This window comes from Sarcophilus harrisii, chromosome 1 (genome assembly GCF_902635505.1).
Source record: "Sarcophilus harrisii chromosome 1, mSarHar1.11, whole genome shotgun sequence".
Lineage (NCBI taxonomy): Eukaryota > Metazoa > Chordata > Mammalia > Dasyuromorphia > Dasyuridae > Sarcophilus > Sarcophilus harrisii.
In genome coordinates this window covers 652,183,090-652,209,471 of record NC_045426.1, presented here as the reverse complement: position 1 = coordinate 652,209,471, position 26,382 = coordinate 652,183,090, and the positions used below count along the sequence as shown (strand labels likewise).

The 26,382-nt window shown below is 35.1% G+C and overlaps 1 protein-coding gene across 4 annotated transcripts in view; it reads right to left on the bottom strand.

Annotated features, from left to right (window-relative positions):
- The window catches only part of RFX2 (regulatory factor X2), a 146,128-nt gene that overhangs the window by 56,426 nt on the left and 63,320 nt on the right, over positions 1-26,382 (bottom strand). For 2 of the 4 annotated variants that reach the window (XM_031947773.1, XM_031947774.1), the window contains exons 2-4: positions 20,731-20,843; positions 5,780-5,859; positions 4,689-4,953 (exon numbers count right to left, since the gene is read on the bottom strand). In XM_031947773.1, the coding sequence (XP_031803633.1) occupies positions 4,689-4,953; positions 5,780-5,859; positions 20,731-20,835 (450 nt within the window). In that variant the 5' untranslated portion in view covers positions 20,836-20,843. The remainder of the gene's footprint in view (positions 1-4,688; positions 4,954-5,779; positions 5,860-20,730; positions 20,844-26,382) is intronic. The other 2 variants (XM_031947775.1, XM_031947776.1) reach the window with 1 other exon arrangement.

Genomic DNA, 26,382 nt, shown 5'->3' with positions numbered 1-26,382 from the left:
TTAAATTTGCCTTAAAATCTCCAAATGATAATGTCTGAATGCCATGACACTACAAAATTGTTCCTAGTTTAGTGAATTTTTTAAGATATAAATTGACAAGACCATAGAACTTGGAGGCCATTTTACAGATGAGGGAACTGAGATCCATGGAGGCTAAATGGATTATCCAAAGTCATTGAAGTAGGAAACATCAGAGATGGGCCTTGAACCCTGCCCCTCTGATTCCTGAGCCATGGCTCTTTCCACTGTACCACTCTCTTCATAAGCTGCTTGCTTTTGAAATTGAAACTCATTCATCTTTGAAGATGTTGGTGGGATTTGAGTTGAGAGAGGCAATTTCCATGTCCTCAAATGACTAATAAGTCTTTAATGGTGCAATTTTAATGAGAATAATATTTAAGTTTTTGTTTAACATCAGATTTGAATCCCTTAGAAGTGGAATTGGAATATGTACATATAAAAGTAGGAAGGGTAAGAGTGTATGGGAAGATGGGATGCAGAAAATAAAACAGGAAAGGGACTCCCACTCCTAAAGCCACCTGCACCTCCAACTTGAGCTCCTGTCCTGGGGGAAGGCACTCAGCTCCTCTCTACTAAGGCTTGATCTAAAGCATTATTTATATTGCTTATATTATACAAGAAAAGTATGAAATAAAAAATGTTTAAACAACCATTTTTAGGTCTCATAAAATGCATCTTAATACAAAAGATTGATGATGCCAAAGTAGGAAACCAGAATAACATTTCTAAACCTAAAGGACTCCATCCTTATAGAATGGACACAAGCTAGAATAAGCCTGCAGAATATAACTTTATTGGGAAAATACCTTAACATGCCTTTCATAAATGTGTCTGCTGCTTCATGCATTTTAAAATTGGAAGGAACTTCAGGAGTCATTTGTAGATCTCTCTCTCTCTCTCTCTCTCTCTCTGTATATATACAGAGAGAGAGATAGACAGACAGATATAGATATATGTTATTCAGCTATTTCTGACTTTTCATAACTTCATTTGGGTTTTCTTGGCAGAGATACTGGGATGGTTCTCCATTTTCTATTCCAGCTCTTTTTACAAATAAGGAATTGAGGCAAACAGGGTTAAGTGACCACAACTAGTAAATGTCTGAGGCCAGATTTGAACTCAGGAATATGAGTCTTCCTGATTCCAGGCCTGGCACTTCATCCGCTAGGTCATCTAGCTACTCCTACAATATGTGAATACTTTCTGTAATATCCCTGACAGGTGAGCATTCAGTTAAGTATTTCCACTGATTGAATGATTTCTACAGAAAATGATTTGAAAATTATCTGCATTTGGACTAGTGATGAAGAATATCAGCCTGGGATAGTACACAGACAAACATCACAGGAGCATTCTTTCATTCCATGTACTTTTTAAAAAATAAAAATGTTCAGAAAGCTACTATATTCCTATTTTAGTTATAAATTTCACCAGTATCATTTTAAAATTTATTCAGCTTTAAAAAGAAATAGGGGATTGGAGAACAGAAAATAGAAGCTAACGAAACCAGTGATTTTACTGGTATAGGAAACTGCAATAAAGACACTCTAGTTCCCAGGACATTATTTTCTCTGCAAATCAGAGACTTAAGAGAGTTGCTTGGACCAGGGCATTAAATTCAAATAGAAACATATACAAGGATTCTTGTTAGCCACCTACTGACTTAAGAAAACCACATATTAATATTATTTATGTTTTATTTTATTAAATATTTCCCAGTTATGTTTTAATTTGGTTTAGGCTGCACTCAGGAGTGTTGTGGTCTGTTTGCCACATATCTGATCTCTCTAGCAGCCTAGAGTCCTAACCGTTAAATGATTTGTCCAGGGTCAACACAAACAGCATACGTCAGAGAAGGGACTTGAAACCTAAGCCTTCCTGCCTCAGAGACCTGCTCACCATCTACCACGCTATGTCTCCTCTCAAGCAGTGATAGCTAGTGTGCATTTTCAAGTATGATTAAGTGATTTCATTATTTAAAGATAAGTAAATAAACATTTTAAAAGCATATAAATATGCAAAACAGAAAAAGTATTAAAACTTTAAAAAAAAGTAATTAGTTTCCTCCAGTAAAATCTCTAAAGCTTCCTGGTGAAGTAGAAGTAATCTTTGTCTTCTCAAAGGCTAGGCCACTGTTATGTTTACCTCTAACAGAAACTACCAAAATGGAATGGACCTTCAAGTATGAGTCCAGAAATGAGCTATGTTTATGGTCCACAGATCTAAGTTCAGGGAAGTTCCTTTACCAGGCTAGCCATGGAATATAAATTTTTTCAGCCATGGCCCTCAAACTAAATCACTAATCAACTAAGATTTGTGTTATCAGCCTGTATCAATGAAAATCCCAAGTCATTGGCATATTTTAAGTATTGTTTAAAATAAACTGATATGTACTTGTTTACTATAGAGGTATTTTGTAGAATTACTACTTTAAAGTATCCTAAAATAACATTTTTCTATTGCTTATTTTTTGGTGTAAATATAAAAATCACAAAAAATATGGGTAGAGACAATAATCTGTAAATGATATTTGTCAAATACTGGCATCCCTTTCCTCTTAAAAATTCAGGGCAATTCCCCCTTTTTATTCTTAGAAAGAGGACTTGGCTCTTATGACACCTCCCTTAGTGAATAGATCCCAAAACTAAGCACCAACAAAGCAGAGTCCTGTTGTAAAAGTTAAGAATTTAAGCCACATCAGAAATAATCCTTTTTTTGATGATCCCAAAAACTTTGGTCAGTTGCAATCTTGTGAAACAAATTTAGAAATATTACATATAGATAGCCACACATTTCCCACAAATCTATGAACATAGTTGTCAAATCTCATCGGCATATCAAAAAGATTCATCTATTGCTACTATTTTAAGGTTTTGATATAACTTACACATAAAACATTAGTGGCATTTGGTGAATTCATTCTGGTGAGTGTCAGATTAGATTCTAATTCTAATGCATAATGCAAATTAAAATTAAGGTACTGTGCTAAAAACATGAGCCTACAAGACTAATAGTGATTTAATTTGGACTGTAGGAAGCTTCCTAGTCACCAGCTATTATTTTCCAAAGAAAATCAAAGGAAGCAGAGACAGATATGCTTTAGGATAAGGGCCAATAACCTTGGCTATAGAGGACTCTGATTTTAGTCAGTGCCAACAAGGAAAGAGACCAAGTTCTGACTAATCCACAATTCTAAGTTGGGCCCAGGACATGGATAATAAGCACAGCTGTGATTATACCAGCAAATGCTGCCCTTGAGAGGATCAGAAAATTCCCTTCAGACAAGAAACAGAGGAAAAGAAAGAGCGTAAGATTTTTTTTTCTTTCTGTTTCCCTACCTCTGGAATTCTACTCTGGAATTCTACTCTGGACTCAGCAGGGGTGAAAAGATTATGGTGGAAGACAGTCTTTGATGTATGTGATACCTAAATGTGACCTTTAGGAATGAAGAGTAATTAGGATGGAGTCTGCCAAGAATAGTAAAATGTTAATCTCTGTTTTGAGAGAATTTTCAGTACATGCTGAGAAACAAGTAATTAACTTAAAGAAAGCACTTGCTTTCAGAAATAGTGTGCATAGCTAAAGAATTTATTTTCTAACCTATAATTACACAAAAATGTTCTAGCTTTAATATCCATTGGATAAAATATTTTTACTAGTAAAAGCTAGAAATGCCAGCATGCTCACTTAACCAAAGAGTTTGATCCATGATTATTTTTTTCATTAATGGACCTTTAGAGAATGCTATCTTCCAAGTGACTTTCAATAAAAAAATTGCAAATTTTAGAACTGGGTTCATGACATTTTTCAAAGGGTTAATTAGTTTACCAATATTAAGGTGACCTCAAGATATGCCTTACAACTATCCTTATAAACATACAAAAAATTAACTATTAAATGCTCTTATGTGATTATACTATGATCAACAGACATCAGTGTTACCCAAAAAAACTTTTTTAAAAAACTGAAATGAAACATGATATGTATTCCCAAAGTCATAATTCCAAATCCAGCTGAGATCTTAAACCATCTGAATACCCTTAATATTATAATAGTTTAAAGGTTCATTAAAAGACTGTATGTTTTGCCAACTTCATGGTGCCTTATTTGTTTGCAATGGCTAACAGAGGAGTTCATACAAAGTGAGTTGGCCACATTCTTGAAATAGGCCCTGTTAATTACTCTTCAGGAAATACAAATGGTAAGCTCCTATTTTAAAAAAGGAGGAAATTGAGGGGAGGAAAAATCCATCATTACACTAAATTGTTAGTATATTAGGGAAATTTAAGATCTTTCTATAGGAGAAGAATCTGAAGCAGTTTATTTCACTATTATCCTAACTTTTTAGAATTATAATTAACATGAGCAAGTAAGAAAATCTTGTTTTGAACAGCACTTAATAAAAATATATAAAAGAGAAAATAAAATCTGGAACTTAAAAACATTTGGAAGGTTAGAGCTTTAAAGCAAGTAATAACTTGCTCTATAAATAAAAAAGTAGGTTTATTTCTTAAAGGAATAAAGTCTACCTGTAATAACCTAATTCCTACTCCAATCCAGCTTTAAATAACTCAAAACGCTATCATCTCCACTGAGCAGTGTAGGCCAGAACATAACTATTTCTAGTGACTTAGGAATACCTGGTCTCATCAAGCTAAAGTACATACCGTTGCTGGAGATGAACGTGAAGTATGGGACAAAGAATGTCTAGTGTTATCCATCCCCCCATGAATGAGATAGGCTCCTGAGCTGGAGATGATCTGACTCCCCCCAACGTCCATGGTGATGCCCACCATACTGTGAGAAGGAATGGCTGATGGAGAGGATGCCACAGTAGTCACCTGAGCTCCACCTCCTGGTGACTCAAAGTAGGAAGCAGCACTGCTAGGGGCATAGATCTGAGCTTCAGTATTGTAGGAATAGGCAGTTCGTCTGTTAAAGGAATTAGAATTTATTAATTAAAGGAATTAGAATTTATATACAAACGATTATCTAATCTCAGCTACAAAAGAATTTTAGTAAAATTTCCTTAATGCCTGTCCATTAAGACATACCTAAACATAGTGTAATATATGAACGTAAAAAATAATTTATAGTAAGAATTCTAAGAAGCATAGCATTTAATTCAAAACATAGTAGACAGAACCAAGAAAACAATATATACAACTACTACCACAATGTAAATGGAAAGAGCAACAATCAAAACTGAACATCATGTAATTATGAAGACTCAGGCCCTAAAAGAAGAGATATTAGAATACAACTTCCTCTTTCTTCTTTACTGTGGTGTAGCACTATGAGTGTGAAATAGTGCACATACTGTCAGACTTGGATGATGCATTGGTGAGTTTGGCAATATTCTTTTTTACTCTTTCCTTTGAAATCTATGATAGATGAAATGTCTGTCTGGGTAGGGCTGAGGAGGAATATATTAGGAAGGTGATACAAAGACAAAAGCTATCAATAATAGATTGGGAGTTATTGCTAGCTTTGGCATATAGATCTTTAATATAATCTCATAAAATCATACTTTTTGAAATGTCACCAACAATGCCATGAGGTATCATGGTGTGTCTTAGGAGTTGCTACCAAAGCTATAGCGTGCCTACATGAAAGACATCTTTTCTGAGCTATGGCTTTAGTTTTGCTGCTCCATCACTGTCATGTTATTCAATATCACCATGGTCATAAATACTTACTAACAAACCTCATGCAAGAACACAGACAAGAGGTTTTTGAAAAGGAAAGATTCACTTACATGGCTCCATTAGTGTAGACAGTGTCTCCTCCTTCCACATACTGAACTTGGGTTGGATAGACATGCTGAACAGGTTGTACCTGGAATGAATATTAAATATATTTGTATTATGGACACCATAATTTTGTTTCTAAAAATTTCTGACTTTTTAAGTTAAAATTTAACAAGTTTTAAGATATAATTATCTAATCTAATACCACCAATGATAAAGAGGTCTACTATAATAGAGCTACTTCCTTCAAACAACAAGTTGCTTACTTATCCTGCCATGTACAGGGAAAGCAAGTTGTCACAAGTTTTTCAAATATGCATAGGAAGAGATGAGAAACATATACATGAAAAACATGCTCCCTGTATATCTACTGGATCTACCCATATTTAAAACTCAGTAGAAAATAAAGTCAAAAAAAGAATTGTATATACAGCAAAGTAATACTGCCTAATAACCGCTGGAGAAAGTAAGGATTAATTGCTTTCAAGAAAGCTCTGATGAAACCTTTGATTATCCCTACTGGTATCTCCTCTGTAAGGACCAAGTTACAATCATTTCAAAATAACTACCTTTCTCTGTTGCAATAATTAGAGCTAAGAGTCCATAGGATACTACTACTGTCTAACATTCTCTTCTCTACCCAAACATTAGCCCAGGGAGAGGGAAAAATATAAAGAGTTTGAAAGGTGGTGTCCTTTTGGGCTGAAGAAAAAATAATAAATCCCAAGGTTGTACAACAGAAATATGACCTCATGGTGCTGATCCCTTAATGGCAAAAAGGGAAGAAAGAGAAGGCAGGAAAAGATGGCTGCTATCAGAAATGATTAATCTGACTGGCATGGCTGTGTGACTTTGACCATGTCATTTAACCTCTATAGTCCTGTTTTCTTATTTTTAAAATGAAAGCACTAGCTTAAATAATTTGTACGATTCCTTTCAGCACTACCATCTTGTCTGATTCAAGCAACACTTTACACAATGTTAAATAACAAGGAAACACTTTGAATCTTTCTTGCTCTTCTTCCACCCCTCAATGCCACTTTTAGGAAGTCTAACGGTACCACCACCAGAGTTGTAAATTAACCACACACAAGAATTATTATTAAGTGTAGGAATATGAAAAGGATGAGCGCAAAGAAGGAGGGGAGAAGAGAAAGAGAATGTTGGTGGTGGTAAGAAAGAGAATGGGAAATGATACTTAACATCCTGGCTAGGCTAGTGTTTTCCTTTTTCCTTTTTTTTTTTTTTTTTTGGCTGAGGCAATTGGGGTTAAGTGACTTGCCCAGGGTCACACAGCCAGGAAGTGTTAAGTGTCTGAGATTTGAACTCAGGTCCTCCTGACTTCAGGGCTGGTACTCTATAAACTGTACCACCTAGCTGCCCCTATTGTTTTCCTTCTACTGGGGCTTTAATCAAACTATGTGCATGCCCTACCCTAGGTGAGCTGGAGAAGCCCAGCCCACTGCATCACAGAAAGGGAGAAATTGCAAGAGACTTAGACATCAGGCTCTTCCTTTTACTGATAAACAAACTGAGATACAGAGAGTAGAGATGACTTGTCCCAGTGATCACAAGCTAGGTAGTGAAAGAAGTACAAAATGGAACTCAGGCTTCCTAATTCCCAGTCCAAGTCTCTCTCTCCAGGATATAACACTTCACAAATCAATCTCAAAGGTTTTTCCAATGACAGAATAATTCCTTTAAAGCTGTTCTTGGGAAGGTAAAAGGATAATACAATACAAGAGAATAGTGTTCTAATAAGCTTTTAGAGTATTCCTACTTCCTAATTTCCACATACCTCAACCCTGCCCTCACTCCAATGTCCATCTTTCCCACTATTCCCCCTGGAACTGTTAAAGTATAATTAAGAAACTTCCTCCCTGGAAGTTATTAGACTAGACAGGAATGCTTCAAGTAGTATGGCTCTGATGACAGTGTCATCCAGTGACTAGTTTAGCTAAGTTTTGAGAAGCTAGATTTTGAAAGCCATAAAACTGGCTACTAGATGATGAATTTTGGACAATAGCATTACAATTGTCAGTAGATGTGGGTTTGCAAATTGCATCAATGGAAAAAAGTATCCTAACTAATGAAATCAAAGATCTTTTAAAGTATTAGAGTATATTCTCAATCTCATTATAAAACATACCAGATTAGCAACAATGCCAAGGCTAATGTAAAGCCATTTTCTTTTGGTTTTTCTCCACGCTTTCCTGAGAAACCGAACAGAAACTTTTAAAAATGTATCTGTAGCTTCCAGAACAATTTTTTGGGTAAAAAATTTGGATATGCTATCAAGGAAAGAAAACATTTAGATAAAAGTCAAAGTTTAATCCTGAAGTTCAGATCAAAGTTAAAAAAAAAAAAATACCAGTGTGCTAAATATTGATCCAGGAAGACCTGGGTTTGAATTTCACATTAGGCACTTCCTGCCTAATGTTGGTAAAATCATTTAACCATTCTGAGCTTCCACTTCCTCAAGTGTAAAATGAGACAGGGCATGATGACCAACCTTTAAGATCTCTCCCTTCTAGCTGCAAATATCTGGTCCTATTATCTCACTAATATATGTACCAGGAAAATGTGACTTTCTGCTGAGCAATGCTTTTACATTTAACTTCTCCAAGTTGTACATGTAAAAAGAAGCTTGCAAAGTATGAGAAGACACCTGCATTTCCCTGCTTTAAACTCAGAGTTTATGAATGAGAGAAAGAAAAAAGGAGAACAGACAAATGAGTATGTGCAGATTCAAACAGACAGGGAAAACCATCTGCTCAAAGTGATACCTCTGATAAGAGAGAATGTTATCTCTGAAAGGTGAACCCCATGAGTAAGGAGATGAACTGAATCCTAAGTCGAATATTCAGTGTGTCTTCAATATTTTGTATTGAGTACTCCAAATTCCCAATCAGCCAAACACATAGTCAAAATACCAAAGCCAAGTACAAATGATTTTTGCAACTCTCTTTACTCATCTGGATTAAATGTATTAAAGTTCCTTAGTCTCACCCCAATTCAATAATCCAAACAATTGCAAGATGTTTATATATTCTAAGGTAATGAATCCATCTGAAAATACTAAAAGCCATAACATCATTTTAAAATACATATATACAGAGAAGTCAATATCTCAAACTCAACATGTTCTAATCAGAATTTTAACATCCTTCTCTAAAAATCAATTCTTTGACTTATGTTTCTGTCAAGGACACATCATCTTGTCCCCAACACTCAAAATTTTATTAAAGGTTTTTGTTTTTTTGTTTTTAATAGCTTTTTACTTACAAGTTATATGCATGGGTAATTTTACAGCATTGACAATTGCCAAATCTTTTGTTCCAATTTTTCCCCTCCCCCCGCCCAGATGGCAGGATGACCAATACCTGTTAAATATATTAAAGTATAAATTAAATACAAAATAAGTATACATGACCAAACCGTTATTTTGCTGTACAAAAAGAATCGAATTCTGAAATAGTGTACAATTAGCCTGTGAAGGAAATCAAAAATGCAGGTGGGCAAAAATATAGGGAATGGGAATTCAATGTAATGGTTCTTAGTCATCTCCCAGAGTTCTTTCGCTGGGTGTAGCTGGTTCAGTTCATTACTGCTCTATTGGAACTGATTTGGTTCATCTCATTGCTGAGGATGGCCAGGTCCATCAGAATTGATCATCATATAGTATTGTTGTTGAAGTATATAATGATCTCCTGGCCCTGCTCATTTCACTCAACATCAGTTTGTGTAAATCTCTCCAGGTCTTTCTGAAATCCTCCTGTTGGTCATTTCTTACCAAATAATAATATTCCATAATATTCATATACCACATTTTATTCAGCCATTCTCCAATTGATGGGCATCCACAAAGTTTCCCCAGTTTCTAGCCACTACTAACAGGGCTGCCACAAACATTCGTGCACATACAGGTCCCTTTCCCTTCTTTAAGATCTCTTTGGGGTATAAGACCAATAGTAACAATGCTGGATCAAAGGGTAGGCACAGTTTGATAACTTTTTGAGCGTAGTTCCAAATTGCTCTCCAGAATGGTTGGATCACAGTTCCACCAACAATGTATCAGTGTCCCTGTTTTCCCATATCCCCTCAAACATTCCGCATTATCTTTCCCTGTCATTTTAGCCAGTCTGACAGGTGTGTAGTGGTATCTCAGAGTTGTCTTAATTTGCATTTCTCTGATTAATAATGACTTGGAGTATTAAGAGGTTTTTTTTAAGCTCCTTTTCTCTTCTCCATATCCCATATCCAAATCAGTTAACAAATCATACTATACCTTCAGTAGATCTCCTAAAGGGACCATTCCTGCTGCCAGTGAGCTCTGAAATTAACATCAAGGCAAAAGCTTCCTAACAAATCTTACTATCACACTTTCTCTGCCCACTCCAACCCATTCTCTATTGCTGTCAAACCAATTTTCTTCTTAATTGCTCTCTAGTTAAAGTTGCTTTCCCCATATGTTTCTTTTTAGCTCAAAATCCTGTTTCTTTTTAGCTCAAAATCCTGCAATGGTTTCCCTCTGCTGAACAGAGTTCAAACTCTTTACTCTACCCTGACTTCAATGCTCTTCATATCTTTCTGGCATTATTTCCTACTACTTCCTTCTACATATGTTCCAGACAAAATGGATCACTTTCTTGTCTTGTGTCTTCGTTAATGACATTCCCTAAGCTTGCATGCAACAAGCATTTATATGATAGGGATTCTGTTAGCTATTGGAGTTACTAGGGATACAAAAACAAAAGTGAAATGGTTTCTGCTCTCAAGTAGCTTGTATTCTTATCAAAGAGATTACACGTACAAATAAATACAAGGTAATCTGCAGGAAGGAAAGGCACAAGCAGCTGCAGTGATCAGGAATAACTTCTAGTAGGAGGGAACACTTGAGACGAGTCTTGAAGGAAGTTAGAAGTATAGAAAAAACCCATTTCAGGTATGGAGGACAGACAGTGAAAAGTCAGAGAGACTCGAGATGTAGTGGACATGTATGAAGAAGGGGAAGGACAATTTGGCTGGACCTTAGGGCAAGTACATGAAAGATAATAATTTGTAACTGGAAAGGGAGAGAGATTGGGGCTTAGTCCTTCTGAAAGTCTTCAAGTTGAGACTGAACTTTTTGGATATGGAATAATGAAGATTTTTTTTTTGTATATGGGCTGGATTATATGACTGGTAATATCTCTTCTAACACTAAAATTCTGTGACTTTGTGAAGTTGTAAAAGACTTAACATGCCAAAAGAGTTTACATTGGATCTTAAAGGTTAAAATAAGTAATTGAAGTTTACCAAGGAAAATGGCATGGATATACTTATATATACTTTAAGAAAATTATTTTGGCAGCTATGTGAAAGATGTGGGGCAGCTAAATGGCACAGTAGATAGATTTTCAGGTCTGGAGGTGGGAAGCACAATCTTCCTAACATCTCTCATAAATGCATTTTCTTTTCTCTGATATTAACACCACTCTGGTACAGGCCCTCATTTCCTCACATATGGACAGTTACAATAGCTTTCTAGCTTTCTGGTTGATCTCCCTGCCTCAAGAATCTCCCCAGTGCAGCCTATCTTCTACCCTGCTGACAAACTGTTTTTCCTAAATAGCAGGTTTGAATACATCACTCCCTTATTCAATAAATTCCCTGTTACCTTTAGAATCAAACATCAAATCCTCTATTTGGCTTACAAAGCCTTCATAACTTAGCCCCCTCACATAAATGTGTATATGTGTGAATGTACATATATATATATATGTATTAAATAATCATTATTTTTCATTCACTATATTATTATATTATTATATGACACAGTTGTGTATATGTTCTCTCATGTTAATATTATAAACTTCATAAAAGTATACAACTAGCACATACAACGCACTTTGCATATTAATAAGTAATTGTTGAATGAATTAAAGGAAGGACAGATGGACGAAAGGAAAAAAGATAAAATTGTATCACAAAATGCAGAATTAATTGACATAGTGAATGCTCTATAAGATTTTGGAGCCTAAGATAATACCAAAGTGGAAAAATCTAAATTCCTTTTTCAATTGTAGCAACTATATATGAGTAAAACATTTAATATATTCATACTTGCATAATGTAATCAGATAAATGGAGAATGAATCATGGGAATTACATAGATAGGGATTTCCTCTACAGGAAAATTAGTCAATAACTTTAATGGAATTATCATATGCACTGTGTGCAAAGCTCTAAACTAAGCCTACAACAGTGGTGGTGTCAAATGCAATGAAAATTCCCTGCATGCTATATATTGACTTAGAAAACTACAAATTAACAAATACTATCTGGAATTTTGCAGTTGAATCTGACCCAGAAGGCTATAAATGTCAAAGACTTACTGATAGATCAAGATGAAAGATAAAACAAAAAATAAATAGAACACAATAGTACTTCACATCTAATTAGTTGGGAAAATAAGATTTCAGGGAATCATTTTGAATGATAGAAAGAAGAAACTATGAAAAAGATTCAGCCATGGAAAAAGGATAACATAATACATACTTAAGGAGTGAACACTTGGAACAAGATTTGAGATGCATGTAAGGGAGAGGCTGTGAGAAAAATAATGTAGTTTTGGCATCTGAGAAATGTCAATGAAAGAGAGAATGAGAACACTGGCCATGTTTTGCAAAGGAGAAGAGAAGGCCCTGCAGGATCTTAAAAACGATTACTCAAGGGTATAATGGGCTGCTTCGAGAAGTAGCATGACTTATGATCAAAGTCAGGAATAAAAGAGATGATCCTGGCATCTGAGGAAAAGATCAGCCAAAAGACAGCTGAATGGTAGAATAAATGAAAGGAAATTATGTACCAGGAGAATATAGTGAAGGACTAGGCAAGACAACATCCCACAGAATCTGAGATACAACTATAGCAGGATGCAGAAATCATTCAGTCCAACTCCTTTCATTTTATGGGTGAAGAAACAGAAGCTGAGAGAATTGTCATTCAAGCTGCACAGCTAGAAAGTGGCAGAAACAAGCCTTAAACATGAATCATTAAAATCCAAATCCAGTGATCTTGTGATTACACCAGACTGACAAATGCCTCATAAAAAATGCCTCACTGATAAAATTGAGACCACGGACAAAGGGTTCCCTTTTCCCTTTTGTTTCCCATCTCATATCAACAAGATGCTTACTGCCCTCATCTCTTCCTTGACCCATTTCCCATGAAGAGGTGATCTTTTTCTCCACGTCAAGCCTAATTCCTCTACATGCCCAAGTGATCCCATTCCAGTCTATCTCCCCAAGAAATGCTCCCTATGTCATCCCTACTCTCTCACAAATCTTCAGTCTCTTTTTGTCTGCTGACTGTTTCCCTGTTGCCTACAAAATACCCACCATGTCTTCCTCAGTCCTCAAAAAAACTCTTTACTTGATCCATCCATCCTCATTAATTAGCACCTAATATCTCTTCTTCATTTTATGGCTAAATTCTATGAGAAATTCATAATACATCTACTTCTTTTCCTCATACTCTTTTCTTATATCTTTGTAGCCTTGTTTTTGACTTTATCCCTCAACTGAAACTGCTCTCCAAAGTTTCTAGTGATATCTTAGTTGCCAACTCTAATGGTATTTTCTCAATCCACATTCTTCTTTACCTCCCTGAAACCTCTGACATTGTTATCAAGTGCTTCTCCTTCTTTTTTTCCTGGATGTGCCTAACACTATTCTCTCCTGGTCTCCTACCTATCTGACCATATCTTTCCTATCTTTTCCTGATCTTCATTCACATCAAGTCCATTAACAGTGAAGATCCTACAAGATTTTGTCCTGACCCCTGCTCTCCCTTCTCTATCATTCCATTGGTGATCACATTCACTCCCATGATTTTAATTATCATCTCTGTGCAGATGACTCTCAGATCTACATGTCCTAATATCGCTTCTAAACTCTAGTCTCATATCTTCAAGTGTCTTTTACACATCATAAATTGAATGTCCTAAAGATATCTTAAATTCAACATGTCCAAACTGAATTCATTGTCTTAACTCCTCCCCTCTCCTCCCCTGCAAATCTTTTCCTCTTCCTAATTTCACTATATAGTTAAGGATACCATCATCCTCCTAGTCATCTGAACTTGCAACCTAAGCATCATCCTCAATATTCACACTCACTTCCTCCCATGAAATCAGTGGTCAAGTCTTGTCATTTCTATCTTTATAACATCTCTTATATAAGCTGCCTTTCCTCTGACACTGCTACCACTATGATCTGGCACAGTTTCTCAGAGCCTCACACCTGAAGGACTGAAATAGATTTCTGGTTAGTCTCTTTATATCTACATTTCTATCATCAAATCTCTCATCATTTCAATCTATTCTCTACTCAGATGTCAAACTGATCTTCCTAAAATGCAGGTCTGACCATATTATTCCCTTATTTGATAAACTCATTGATCTCATTGTGGCTCCTCATTACTTCCAGTAATAAATAAAAAATCCTTTGCTTGGCTTTCAAAACAAATAGAACCTGCTTCTTTCCTACTTTTCCAGTTTTCTTACACTTTATTCCTTATGGACTTTATCATTACCCATCCAAACACAAAGTAACTGCTCCACTCACATCCTTCCATTTTCTACTTACCATTTTCTTTTTTTGTGTAGTCTTCTCCGATTAGATTGTGAATTCCTGGAGGAAGGGACATATCTTTTATCTTTCTTTGTATCCTTAGATCTCAGCATAGTACTTAACACTGAGTAAATGTTTACTGACTTTCCTCCATGTATTCTGCAATTCAATGACTCTGGTCCTCTTGCTGTCTCTTGACAATGACAGCTCACCTCCCAATTCCCAATGCTCTCCTTCTCAGTCTAATGAGGAATACCTTGCAAACAATTTTGTACAAACAAGATATATAAGGATTAGCTGAAGATAATCTTATAGGGAAGGCACCCAGATTAAGGAGAATAAACTCTAGTAGATCCTCCAGGATACCTCTCCAGGATACCACTCCATAGTTAAAAGACTTGAAGGAAACTAAAAGGTGGAGATAAGGAAAGAGAATTCCTGACATAAGAGGCAGTCTGAGAAAATGTTCAGTTAGAAGAGAAAATGTCTTGTTTGAGATACAGCAATGAGATCAGTGTTACTGGCTTCCAGAGTATTTGGAGGGAAGTAAAGTATAAGAAGATTAGAAAGGTAAGAGAGAGCCAAATTGTGAAGGGCTTTGAAAGACATAGAATTTTATATTTGATCACATGTTGCTGTAGCTTGTAGAACCTTAAGCATAACCTTACTTGCATGAGAAATGAATGCAACTTTTCAGTAATTTGTACATTCTTTGGCATTTTTAGGACTGGGATGTAAACTGATCTTTTCTCATCCAATGATCCCTATTGAATTCTCCAAATTCTCTGGCATATTGAAAATAGCACTTTAACAACATCATTTTTTAGGATTATAAATAGCTCAACTGGAATCTCATCACTTTTTGTATAGTTCTATGGGGTATTGTTGCCATCTCTTCTTCTAATACCATTTTTGTCTTTTATCATATCAATTTTTGCATGAAACATTCCCTTAATATCTTTAATTTTTTTTTAAAGAGATTTGTCCTTTCCATTGTATTTTCTTCTATTTGCATTGCTCATTTGAGAAAACCTTATCTTTCTGCTCTCTGGAATTCTACATTCAGTTAGATAAATCTTTTCCTTTCTTTCTTTGCTCAGCTATTTGCAAATCCTAATCAGACAGTCATTTTTAATTTTTAATTTGTTTTGTAATTTGAAATGTTTTTTCTTACTACTTCCTATACAATATCAAGAGCCTTTATCTATGGTTCTCTAGGCATTCTATCTACCAGACCTAATCCCTCAAATTTATTCATTATTTTCATGCCATATTCATAAAAAATGCTATTTAGGTCATACCTACACAATTTCTTAAATTTAAGTCTAAATTTTGCAATAAGAAGTTCATGATCTGAGATATAATTAGTCTCAGGGCTTTGTTTTAATTTTTGGATGCAAACTATATAATCAATATGATTTTGATATTGACCATCTGATCATGTCCATGTGTAGAGTCACCTTTTGAGTTGTTGAAAAAGAATATCTGCAATGTCTAGCAAGTCACCTTGACAAAATCCTATTAGTGTCTGTGCTGCTTCATCTTGTACTCCAAGACCAAACCTGCCTGTTATTTTAGTTATCTTTTGATTTTCTACTTTAGCATTCCAGTCCCCACCATGATGAATATGACATTTTTTGGGAGGTGTTGTTTCTAGAAAATGTTGTAGGTCTTCATAGAACTAATAGAACTTTGGCCTCTTCAGAATTAGTAGGTAGAGCACAAATTCGCATTGTTGTGATGTTAAATGGTTTATCTTAGTTAAAAACGATATCATTGCCATTTTTGAGATTACACTTCTGTCCTGCTTTTCTTAGCCTTTTATTTATTATAAGGACTACTCCATTTCTTCTAAAGGATTCTTGCCCACAATAGTATATATAATGGTTACCCACTGACCCTCATGATGTTGATATTTAATCTCCTGTTTGACCACATCCAGCTTATTTTGGCTCATATTTCTTACATTTTAATTTTAGGTCCTGTGCAATTTTGATCTTTACAGTACTGAGTATTCCTTTTGTCATCAGACATATCCACAGCTGAGCTTCCTTTTGTATTTGAGCCAGTCACTTTATTAGTATTGGAAATCCTTGTAGTTGTCCTTCACTCTTCCCCAGTAGCATATTGAACACCTTCCAGCCTAGGAGGCTCCTTCTTCTGATGCCACCCTTCTTTTATCAGTTTAGTTTTGTCCATGGATTTTTCTTGGCAAAAATACTGGAGTGACAGCAGTGTTACTACTGGGTTTATATCCCAAAGAGATCTTAAAGAAGGGAAAAGGATCTGTATGTGCAAGAATGTTTATGGAAGCCTTCTTTGTAGTGGCCAGAAACCGGAAACTGAGTAGATGCCCATCAACTGGAGAATAGTTGAATAAATTGTGGTATATGAATATTATGGACTATTATTGTTCTTTAAGAAATGACCAACAGGATGATTTCAGAAAAGCCTGGAGAGACTTATATGAACTGATGCTGAGTGAAATGAGCAGGACCATAAGATCATTATATACTTCAACAATAATACTATATGATGATGAATTCTGATGGACCTGGCCATCTTCAGCAATGAAATGAAACAAATCAGTTTTAATGGAGCAGTAATGAAGTGAATCAACTACACCCAGAGAAAGAACTCTGGGAGATAGACTAAGAACCATTACATAGAATTCCCAATCCCTATATTTTTGCCTGCCTGCATTTTTTATTTCCTTCACAGGCTAATTGTACAATATTTCAGAGTCCAATTCTTTTTGTACAGCAAAATAACGATTTGGACATGTATACTTATTTTGTATTTAATTTATACTTTAACATATTTAACATGTATTGGTCATCCTGCCATCTAGGGGAGGGGGTGGGGGAAGGAAGGGAAAAATTGGAACAAAAGGTTTGGCAATTGTCAATGCTGTAAAATTACCCATGCATATAACTTGTAAATAAAAAGCTATTAAAATTTTTTAAAAAATAACAGAGTGATTTGCTATTTCCTTCTCCGATGGATCACCTTTTGTCAGAATTTATCCATCTTGGGTAACTCTACACAGCATGACTCATAATTTCACTGAGCTATGTAAGACAAGGCATTGAACCTAAACCAGTGGTATTAAACTCAAAAAGAAACAGAACCCTGTTGCATGCAGCATACTGATTTAGAAAATCACAAATTATCTATATTGTATTGCATTTTTATTTATTTTGTCAAACATTTCTCAATTATATTTACTCTGGTTTGAATCATACTAGGAAAGTTTGTGGGCCTATGGGCCCTGAGTTTGACACCTCTGATTTCCAGGCAGTATAATCCATAGAATTGTATGACTGAAAAGGATCCTACCAATCAATTTATTTAACCCTCTCAGTTTGAGGAAGGCTCAAAATACTGAAATGTGCAATGTTTTCTTCTCTAAAATATAATGTTCTCCGGGAGCAGGCTTCTTGGAGGGCTTCTAGAGGCAGCTTTCCTTTCAGTTCAGTATAATAATCACCTTAAATGCAGCCAGCTGTTTAAGTTCAGATCCTTTATTGTCTCCTTCAAAATAGCCAGGTTAGTTTTCTTAGAGGCCTATCTCTCTCCTTGGTTCTGAGAGCTCTTGCTGCTTGTCCTTTGCCTCTGCCAACTTCAGCCTCTAGCTCCCTCCGAATGCAAAGCCTCCAGCCAGCATAAAGGTGGAAAAATGGAATGAATCTGTCTCCTCCTTTGAGAGTGGGATTGTGGGTTCTCTGTGACTTGTGAAGCTCCCAAAGTGAATCCTGACTTGTTAATTTCCCAGAGTTTCTTCTAGTTGAGGCTCCTAGCTTATATATGCTTTCTAAAGATGTGAACTCTAATGTGTGAACTCTATTAAAGGTGTGAACTAAGTATATAAGCATTGTCTCTATCAATTGGACTTAGTACCTTGTTTCAAGTTCTGGTCCATAACAGAAATGATTTGCACAAAATCACAAAACTTCTATTGTGACAAGAGCTCACATTAGAAGAAAAAGAAAGAGAATAAACATTTATAGTAGACTATAAATGTGCCAGGCACTATGCTAAGTGATTTTTAAAAAATAAATATTACCTCATTTGTTTCTCACAACAAACAAAACTATAAGGTAAGTGTTGTTATTATCCCCATTTTATAGCTGAGTAAGCTGACTTCCTCAAATGAATACAGACTCAGACTTGTCCAGTTTCATGCAACTGGTATCTGAGACCAGATCTGAACTCAAACCCTCCTGATTCCAGGATCAGCAATTTATCTACTAACCCTTCAGCTGTCCCAGGTCCAGAATCTACATCTCTTGAGAATATAGCAAGCAGTCTTTTTACTAAATCACAGATGCTCAGAGTTGGAAGGGGCACTGAGTCATCTAGTACATCATCACAAATGAGTAAGAAACCCCTCCACAATAACCTCCAGTGAGCAACGAGATTAGAAGTCCTCAAAGGAAGAGGATCCTAGCACATACAGAGGCAGTTATGATAGCTCACATGCTAGGAAGTTCATTCTTACATTAAATCTAAATTTGCCTCTTTGTTTTCATTTCTTTTATTTGTTCCTGGTTTTGCACAATGAGAAAAAAAAATCTACTCTCTCTTCCACATGGCAATGCCTTCAATATTTAGCTTTTCATAGGAATAAGGAAAGGAGATAAACTTATGAATCCATAAACATAGGGAACTCTGGAGTGAATAGACTCCCTCTGGCAATGCAGGTCTGTATCTTTTCTGCAACAAACGACTGCAACATTTTAATGACTTAAATAAGCTAATTTATTATACTTAAAAGAAATTAAAAACAGAAATGCATGAACACATTTTGAATTTGTCATGTTTTATTTTCACCTTGATTTTGAGATTAGGGGATATTTTTATGGTCTCATCTCTTTTTTTTCCCCCAAATACAACAGGCTCAGATAATTGACCCTGCTGTCACCAAAAGAGTATGTCTGTTCCTTTCCTACTGCTGTTGGGCAACTATGTGGCACAGTGGATAGAATGACAGGCCCTAAGTCAGAAAGATCTGAGTTCAAATCTGGCCTGACACTTATTAGCCATGTGATTCTCAGCAAATCACTTTATACTGCCCTCATCTGTAAAGTGACCTAGAGATGGAAATGGCAAACCACTCCCAATTCTTTGCCAAGAAAACCCAAAAAGAGGCCATGGAGAGTCAGTCTCAATTGAAAACAGCTAAACAAAAACCTTTTGAAAGTACAACACAACAAGGTTAAATAATTGACCCTGCTACATCACTGGAAGCATAGGACTTTCATAACTGGGTTTCTGTTGTCATATAATTCTAATTTGCCAATATAAATTTCTAAATGACTCAATTCTGCAAAACAAATCTAATTTTAGTTTTAATTCTTCCCATTATTTCAAAGTGATTCTTAATTTGAAATTATTCCCATCAAACTTCCTTCCCCAATTTTGTAATTTTCAATTTAGACCAATAATTTCTAAGGATATTGTTCCATTTGTAACTGAATGAAAAGGACAAAAATGACAAAGGAAGATGAATTGTTCTTATAATTCAGCCTCTGGAAAATCACTTCTAAAGTTGTTTATTTACTATTTTCCCTTTTTATCTTAATAATGAAATTTAGGGTTACAAAGTAAGATAATGAAAACAAAAAATTATAGTTATTCCAATGATTTAAACTAATGCATTGTCCTAAATATTATAAGTTTATTCCTTAAGCTAATATTTCTTTGGAAGGAATTATATATAAAATTTTCAAGGGCTACCCTTCATTCCTTGAATGTTCTCCTTCCTCATCTCTCTGCTTCTTGGCTTCCTTCAAATCCTCACTTGAAATCTCATCTTCTATATAAAGTCTTTCTCAATCTTCCTTAATACTAGTGCTTTCCTTCTGTGATATCTCCTTATTTGTCCTATATATAGCTTGTCTGTAGGTAATTATTTGCATGCGATCTCTCCCAGAGATTATGGGTTTCTAGAGAGAAGGTACTGTCATATGTATTAATATACAGGTATCCCCAGGTTTAGGCACATTACCTAGATTCTTAATAAACATTTACAGACTGAAAAAAAATATTTATTCTGAAACTCTTTATGTAAATTAAAGATAAGGTATATTCATTCTTTTCATAGTTGTTTTCTTCATGTCAACTTTAGTTTGCATTCTCTCTAAAAGCACTATAAGTTACATTTGGAAAGAATGCAGAGAAAAAATAATGGGCTATGTATACACAGACCAAGAATAAGTCAATTCAAAAAAATTTAGACACTTTTTCCATTGTTCAAAAATTTTAAGCACTTAAAAAAACCAATGAGCCAAAATCAATTGTGGTTTCACTTTCAAAGTTGAAAACAGTAGTGATTAGGTTACCTGCTGGGAGGCTGCCACAGGCTGAACAACTGGGGCCTGAGCAGATGCTGATGTACGTAGTGCCACAGAGGTTGCTGAATCTGATCCACCCTCTGGATTCTGCATGCTCAGTTCTAAAGAAAGGAAAGGAAAGATCAGAATTGGGTAGGAAAGTATTTCTTACTTTAGTCAGAAATCCTAAAGTAGAAAATTATTAAAAGCACAAAATTAGAAGACTACCACAGAGGAGTTATTCTTCCAGACTAAATACAGAAATCATGCTATTACTGTTCCAGAAAGAATAAAAGTTGCACAATTGTTCCATAGAAAGAGAAAGAAGAGGGAACTGAGAATGTGTTTCTAAATATAAAATTTTAAAAAGCTTTAGGAAATTTCTGTGTCATAGCACAACTGCAGTTATTCTTCAATAGAAAAGCAATTTCACTTGAGGGGCCAAGAAAAATTGTCTCTTTCTTTACAGATTGAATGAGTTCAAAGCATTAATAATAGTAATATTAATAACACATTAGCATTTACAAAGCGCCTTAATGTTTCCAAAGAACAAATATTACCTAATTTGATCTCCCCAGAAACCCTCAAAGGTTATTATCTCCATTTATAAATGAGAAAACTGAGGCTGACAGAAGTTAAGTGACTTGTCCAAGATCATAATTTTAATAAATATTTGATACAAGATTTGAATGTAAGTTGTCCTGACTCCAAAAGCTGCCCACTGACTATCTAGTTATTTATGCAACACATGAAAAAGCATTTTGGATTGTTCTCTAATGAGAAAAGGAGATGAATTTGTGACTTGGGATGCCTCTGACACAGAAACATCACAAAAAAGGAGAAATTTTCATAGGTTGCCCAGACAATTCTAATCAAAACCATAGACATATTAATAGTAGTGCTGAGAACATAAACATAACCAAAAGTATAAGCCACCCCCCCCAATTTTTTTAAAAAAGAAAATAAGATCACAGATTTAGGACTTGAAAAGAAATCAAAAATCTTATCTAATCTAACTCCTTCATTTTACAGATAAAGGAGATGAAGCCTGGGAAGATGAAGTGATTTGCCCAATGTTACAAAAGTATATAATAGAGCTGAGGATCAAATCAAAGTCGCTTTGACCCTAAACCTAGTGGTCTTTCCACCATACCAAGCTTGCTCAACAATAGGAGATCAAACACACTAAGATTACACCACAACAGAAGGATAACCACAATAGTGAAATATTACCTTTACAAATTAAATGATTAATTATTTCCTGATCTCATCCTACTATCTCTGTACATTAGTGAAGAACATCTTCCAAGCCTGGAATACACACTCTCCCCATAATTATCTATTGAAATCCTTCTCCTTCAAAGCCCAGAACATATATAGTCTTCCTCCACAAAAATTTTCCTGATCCCCACTCCTTACCCCAATTTGATCTCTTTCTCATTTCAAATTTTCCAAGAACATTTTATCTCTGCCCTTCTTTTGTCCCTAACACATTCTATCTGGTTAGGATTATTCATATACATATTGTATCCCCTCTCTACTATCTGCCTCCAGAATACTTAATAACAGAGATTGTTATTTTCATTCTCTCTCCTCCCTTCCAGAATCCAAATATGTGAAGTTGAATACAAAGGGATTAGCAATGCCTACCTCTGTTCATACAGTTGTCTTTTTTTTCTTCAAAAGAATGCTAAAAGTTATATCTCTTTTATGTTTGACAAATAGAACTTTTATTTTCAGTGAGGCAATTGGGATTAAGTGACTTGCTTAGGGTCATACAGTTAGTAAGTATCAACTGTCCGTGGCTGGATTTGAACTCAGATACTACTGAGGCCAGTAGTTACAATGTAGTTAGCCCAGCTAAAGTACTTTCTAATGTGTAATTCAAAAAGTTCTACTTTATAAGTCAATGCAGGAATATCAAAATAGAAGAGAAGGGATTTGATCTATCCAAATACCATCAAATATTTAAGCTATCTTTATTTGCAAATAAGCAAAACTCATCTGCTTAATTAAGAATTCTGAAGAATATTCCATACCCTACAATCTTTCCTGAAAGCAAAGAAAGCGGGAAAGTTCACTTAAATAGTGGTCACTATTTCACCTCTTACATGCAAATTGCTTAATTAATAAAAAAAAAAAAATCCTGCAAAATGGCAATCAGTGTTGGAGAAGTTATGAAATGTTGGACACATTACCTTTTTGGAGAAGCTGTAAACAGTATCAACCATTTTGAAAAGCAACTTGGAATTATGTAAATAAAGTAACTAAAATGTCCAAACATTTATTGGACAAGTAGCACAAGGAAGCCATTGGTAAGAAGAAAATCCCCATATATATAGAAATATTTATGGGTGCACTTTATGTAATAGCTAAGAATCTGAAACAAAATAGATGTCTACTTACTGGGGGAATGACTAATTAAAGTGTGCTACATAAATGTAATAGAATATTCCTACATTATAATAACTAATTTAAAAAACAAAAACAAAATAAAACAAAAGCCCCACCTCTGCTTTCAAGGCCCCTTGTAGCTATTTTATATTTAATAATCTTAGCTTAGAAGTTTTACAAGATTATTTTTAAAGCTGGAAATTTGCATAGTTTTTATGTACCTTCAAGAGACTCTGCCCCTTCAGGAAGAAAAGAATATTATAAAAGGGCAAGATTAGGGAGGAGGCCTGAGGGAATAGGACATTTCCAATAACAGACAGAGTTTTAAAATATGTATATATGTACTGGCACAGTTAGTGGAGGATGGGGTAAATAATCTCAATATTTATTTATACACATCCCGCGGTGTCACCGTCAGAGCCTTAGAATACACAGTTGGATGGACTGATCTGACCATAACGAAGACAGGGTCCCCTGAATACCAAGGGTACTTAGAGCCTCCAGGGGTAAGGTTGGAATGGAGTCTGGGTCTTGGCTCAACCCAAGTATCTGAGTTCAAATCCAAACCCTGCTTCTAATATGGTCTTGAGTAAGACAATTAGATTTTTTTTTCTCTATGTCCCAGGTTTCTCATCTGGAAAATGAGAATACTACTTACATTCCTTGCCTCACTGGGGATGTTTTGAGGAAAGCATTTGATGAAAGGGCTATAAATATGAGCTATTGTTAGGTATTGTGACATCTCTCGAATTCTTTTCTACTTAAACCACATACTTTCTAGCTGCCGGGCTTACTATCTGTTGAATTTTCTGAAAATCAGTGTTATCCTCTGGATTTTTTTTTTTCATCCTCCTGCTTCATAAAAGTATTCCTAGGAATGTTAGAAGGTGGTCATCGTGGGGTTACAATCTAATAGCCTCATCATCTATCAACTACTGATATTCAATGATTTGGTTTAGAGTATTACAACAGGAAACAATGAAGCGAAAGGAAGATAGACTCAAGTGAAGGTCACAATACACTAATGATAGAAGCAGAGAGCTGACCTGCTGAGATCAATTCCACTCACAGAAATAATTTGCTTTGGCCACAGTTTGCCTACTTAATGCTGGAAACAACCCTTAAGACTCTGTAGTTACCACTCCCCTCACTATTTGCCCTGCACAAAAAGCTTCCCAACACATGGCACATTTCTCATTTTGCGTTCCTTACTTGTTTATCCTTTTAAATCCCAACTCAAACAGGATCCCTTCCATGAAGCTTTTCTTGTAAGAACAAAATTTGCATTTAATAAGATTTTAAGGTTGACAAGTATTTTATAACAGTCCTATGAGGTAAGTAGTAAAAGCATTATTATACTGTTTTATAGATAAAGAAACTGAGGCTCAAAGAAGTTAAATGACTTAGCCACACTCACAAAGAGAAGTATAAATGTGAACTACTGTACATAGCAACAAGATTTCGTAATGATCAACTCTGATGGACATGCCTCTTTTCAACAATGAAGTAATTCAGGCCAATTCCTATAGACTTGTGATGAAGAGAGCCATATGCACTCAAAGAGAGGACCATGGGAACTGAATGTGGATCACAATAGTATTTCACCTTTTTTGTTGTTGTTTGCTTCCTTTTTTCCCTCCCTTTTTTACTTTTTGATGTTTTTTTTTTTTCTTGTGCAGCAGGATAAATGTGGAAATATGTATAGAAGAATTGTACATGTTTAACATATATTGGATTGCTTGCTTTTTGTGGAGTAGGAGGAAAGGAGGAAGAAGAATTTGGAACACAAAGTTTTGCAAGGATGAACGTTGAAAACTATCTTCACAACTATTATGAAAATAGAAAGCTATTATTTTAAAAAGTGATGTTCAATTAAATTTCGGTCTAATGTGTTCAGTGAGAAGGGCAATGAATATACATACATGTAATTTAAGAGGTAGTTTTCTTATGACCAGAAGGATGATTTCAGAAGGGCTTGGAGAGACTTACATGAACTGATGCTGAGTGAAATGAGCAGGACCAGGAGATCATTGTATACTTCAACAACAATACTATATGATGATCAATTCTGATGGCCGTGGCCCTCTTCAACAATGAGATGAAATAAATCATTTCCAATAGAGCAGTAATGAATTGAACCAGCTACACCCAGCAAAAGAACTCAGGGAAATGAGTGTGAACCACTACATAGAATTCCCAATCCCTCTATTTTTGTCCATCTGCATTTTTGATTTCCTTCACAGGTTAATTGTACACTATTTCTAAGTCTGATTCTTCTTATGCAGCAAAATAACTGTATGGACATGTATACATATATTGTATTTAACATATATTTTTAACATATTTAACATGTATTGGTCTACCTGCCATCTAGGGGTGGGGGGAAGGAGGGGAAAAATTGGAACAAAAGGTTTTGCAACTATCAATGCTGAAAAATTAACCATGCATATATCTTGTAAATAAAAAGCTATAATTAAAAAAAAAAAAGAAAGAAAAGAAGTAGTTTTCTTGATTATTATTTCTTGAAGTTAAATGTTATCAACTTTCATGAATTCTAAGAGACTAGGCAATTTGCTAACAAATGAATCAGGAAGCTATTAAAATAAATACTTTCATTTCAAGAAAAAATAAATTTAACTGTGAGCTTCTACATATTAGATTCAAACCTTACTTTTTAAAGAAATTTCTCTATTCTAAATTATAGCATAGTATATTGTTATCATCCCCTTGCATCCTATTCTCCTAATAGACCATGACATCCAGGAAGGACGTATCTTTCACAGCACTGGCACAATTTAATTTGTGTCTGGGGAATGAACTAAATAAATAATTGAAAAGTTTTTATATATTACCAACAAAGTCCAGCAGCAAAAGATAAAGAGAAATTCCATTTACAATAACTGTAGATAATGTAAAATATTTGGGAGTCTACCTGCCAAGACAAAATCAGGTACTATATGAACACAAGTATAAAACACTTTCCACACAAAGTCAGATCTACTCAAATGGAAAAATATCAAGTACAGGGTTTGCAATACTACCTAAATTAATCTACTTATTAAGTGCCATACCAATCAAACTCCCAATAAATTACTTTACAAAAGCTAGAAAAAATAATAAAGTTCATCTGGAAGAACAAAAGGTCAAGCAAGAATTTCAAGGGAATTAATGAAAAAAATGCAAATGAATTGTTGGTGGAGTTGTGAACGAATCCAACCATTTTGGAGAGTAGTTTGGAACTATGCTCAAAAAGTTATCAAACTGTGC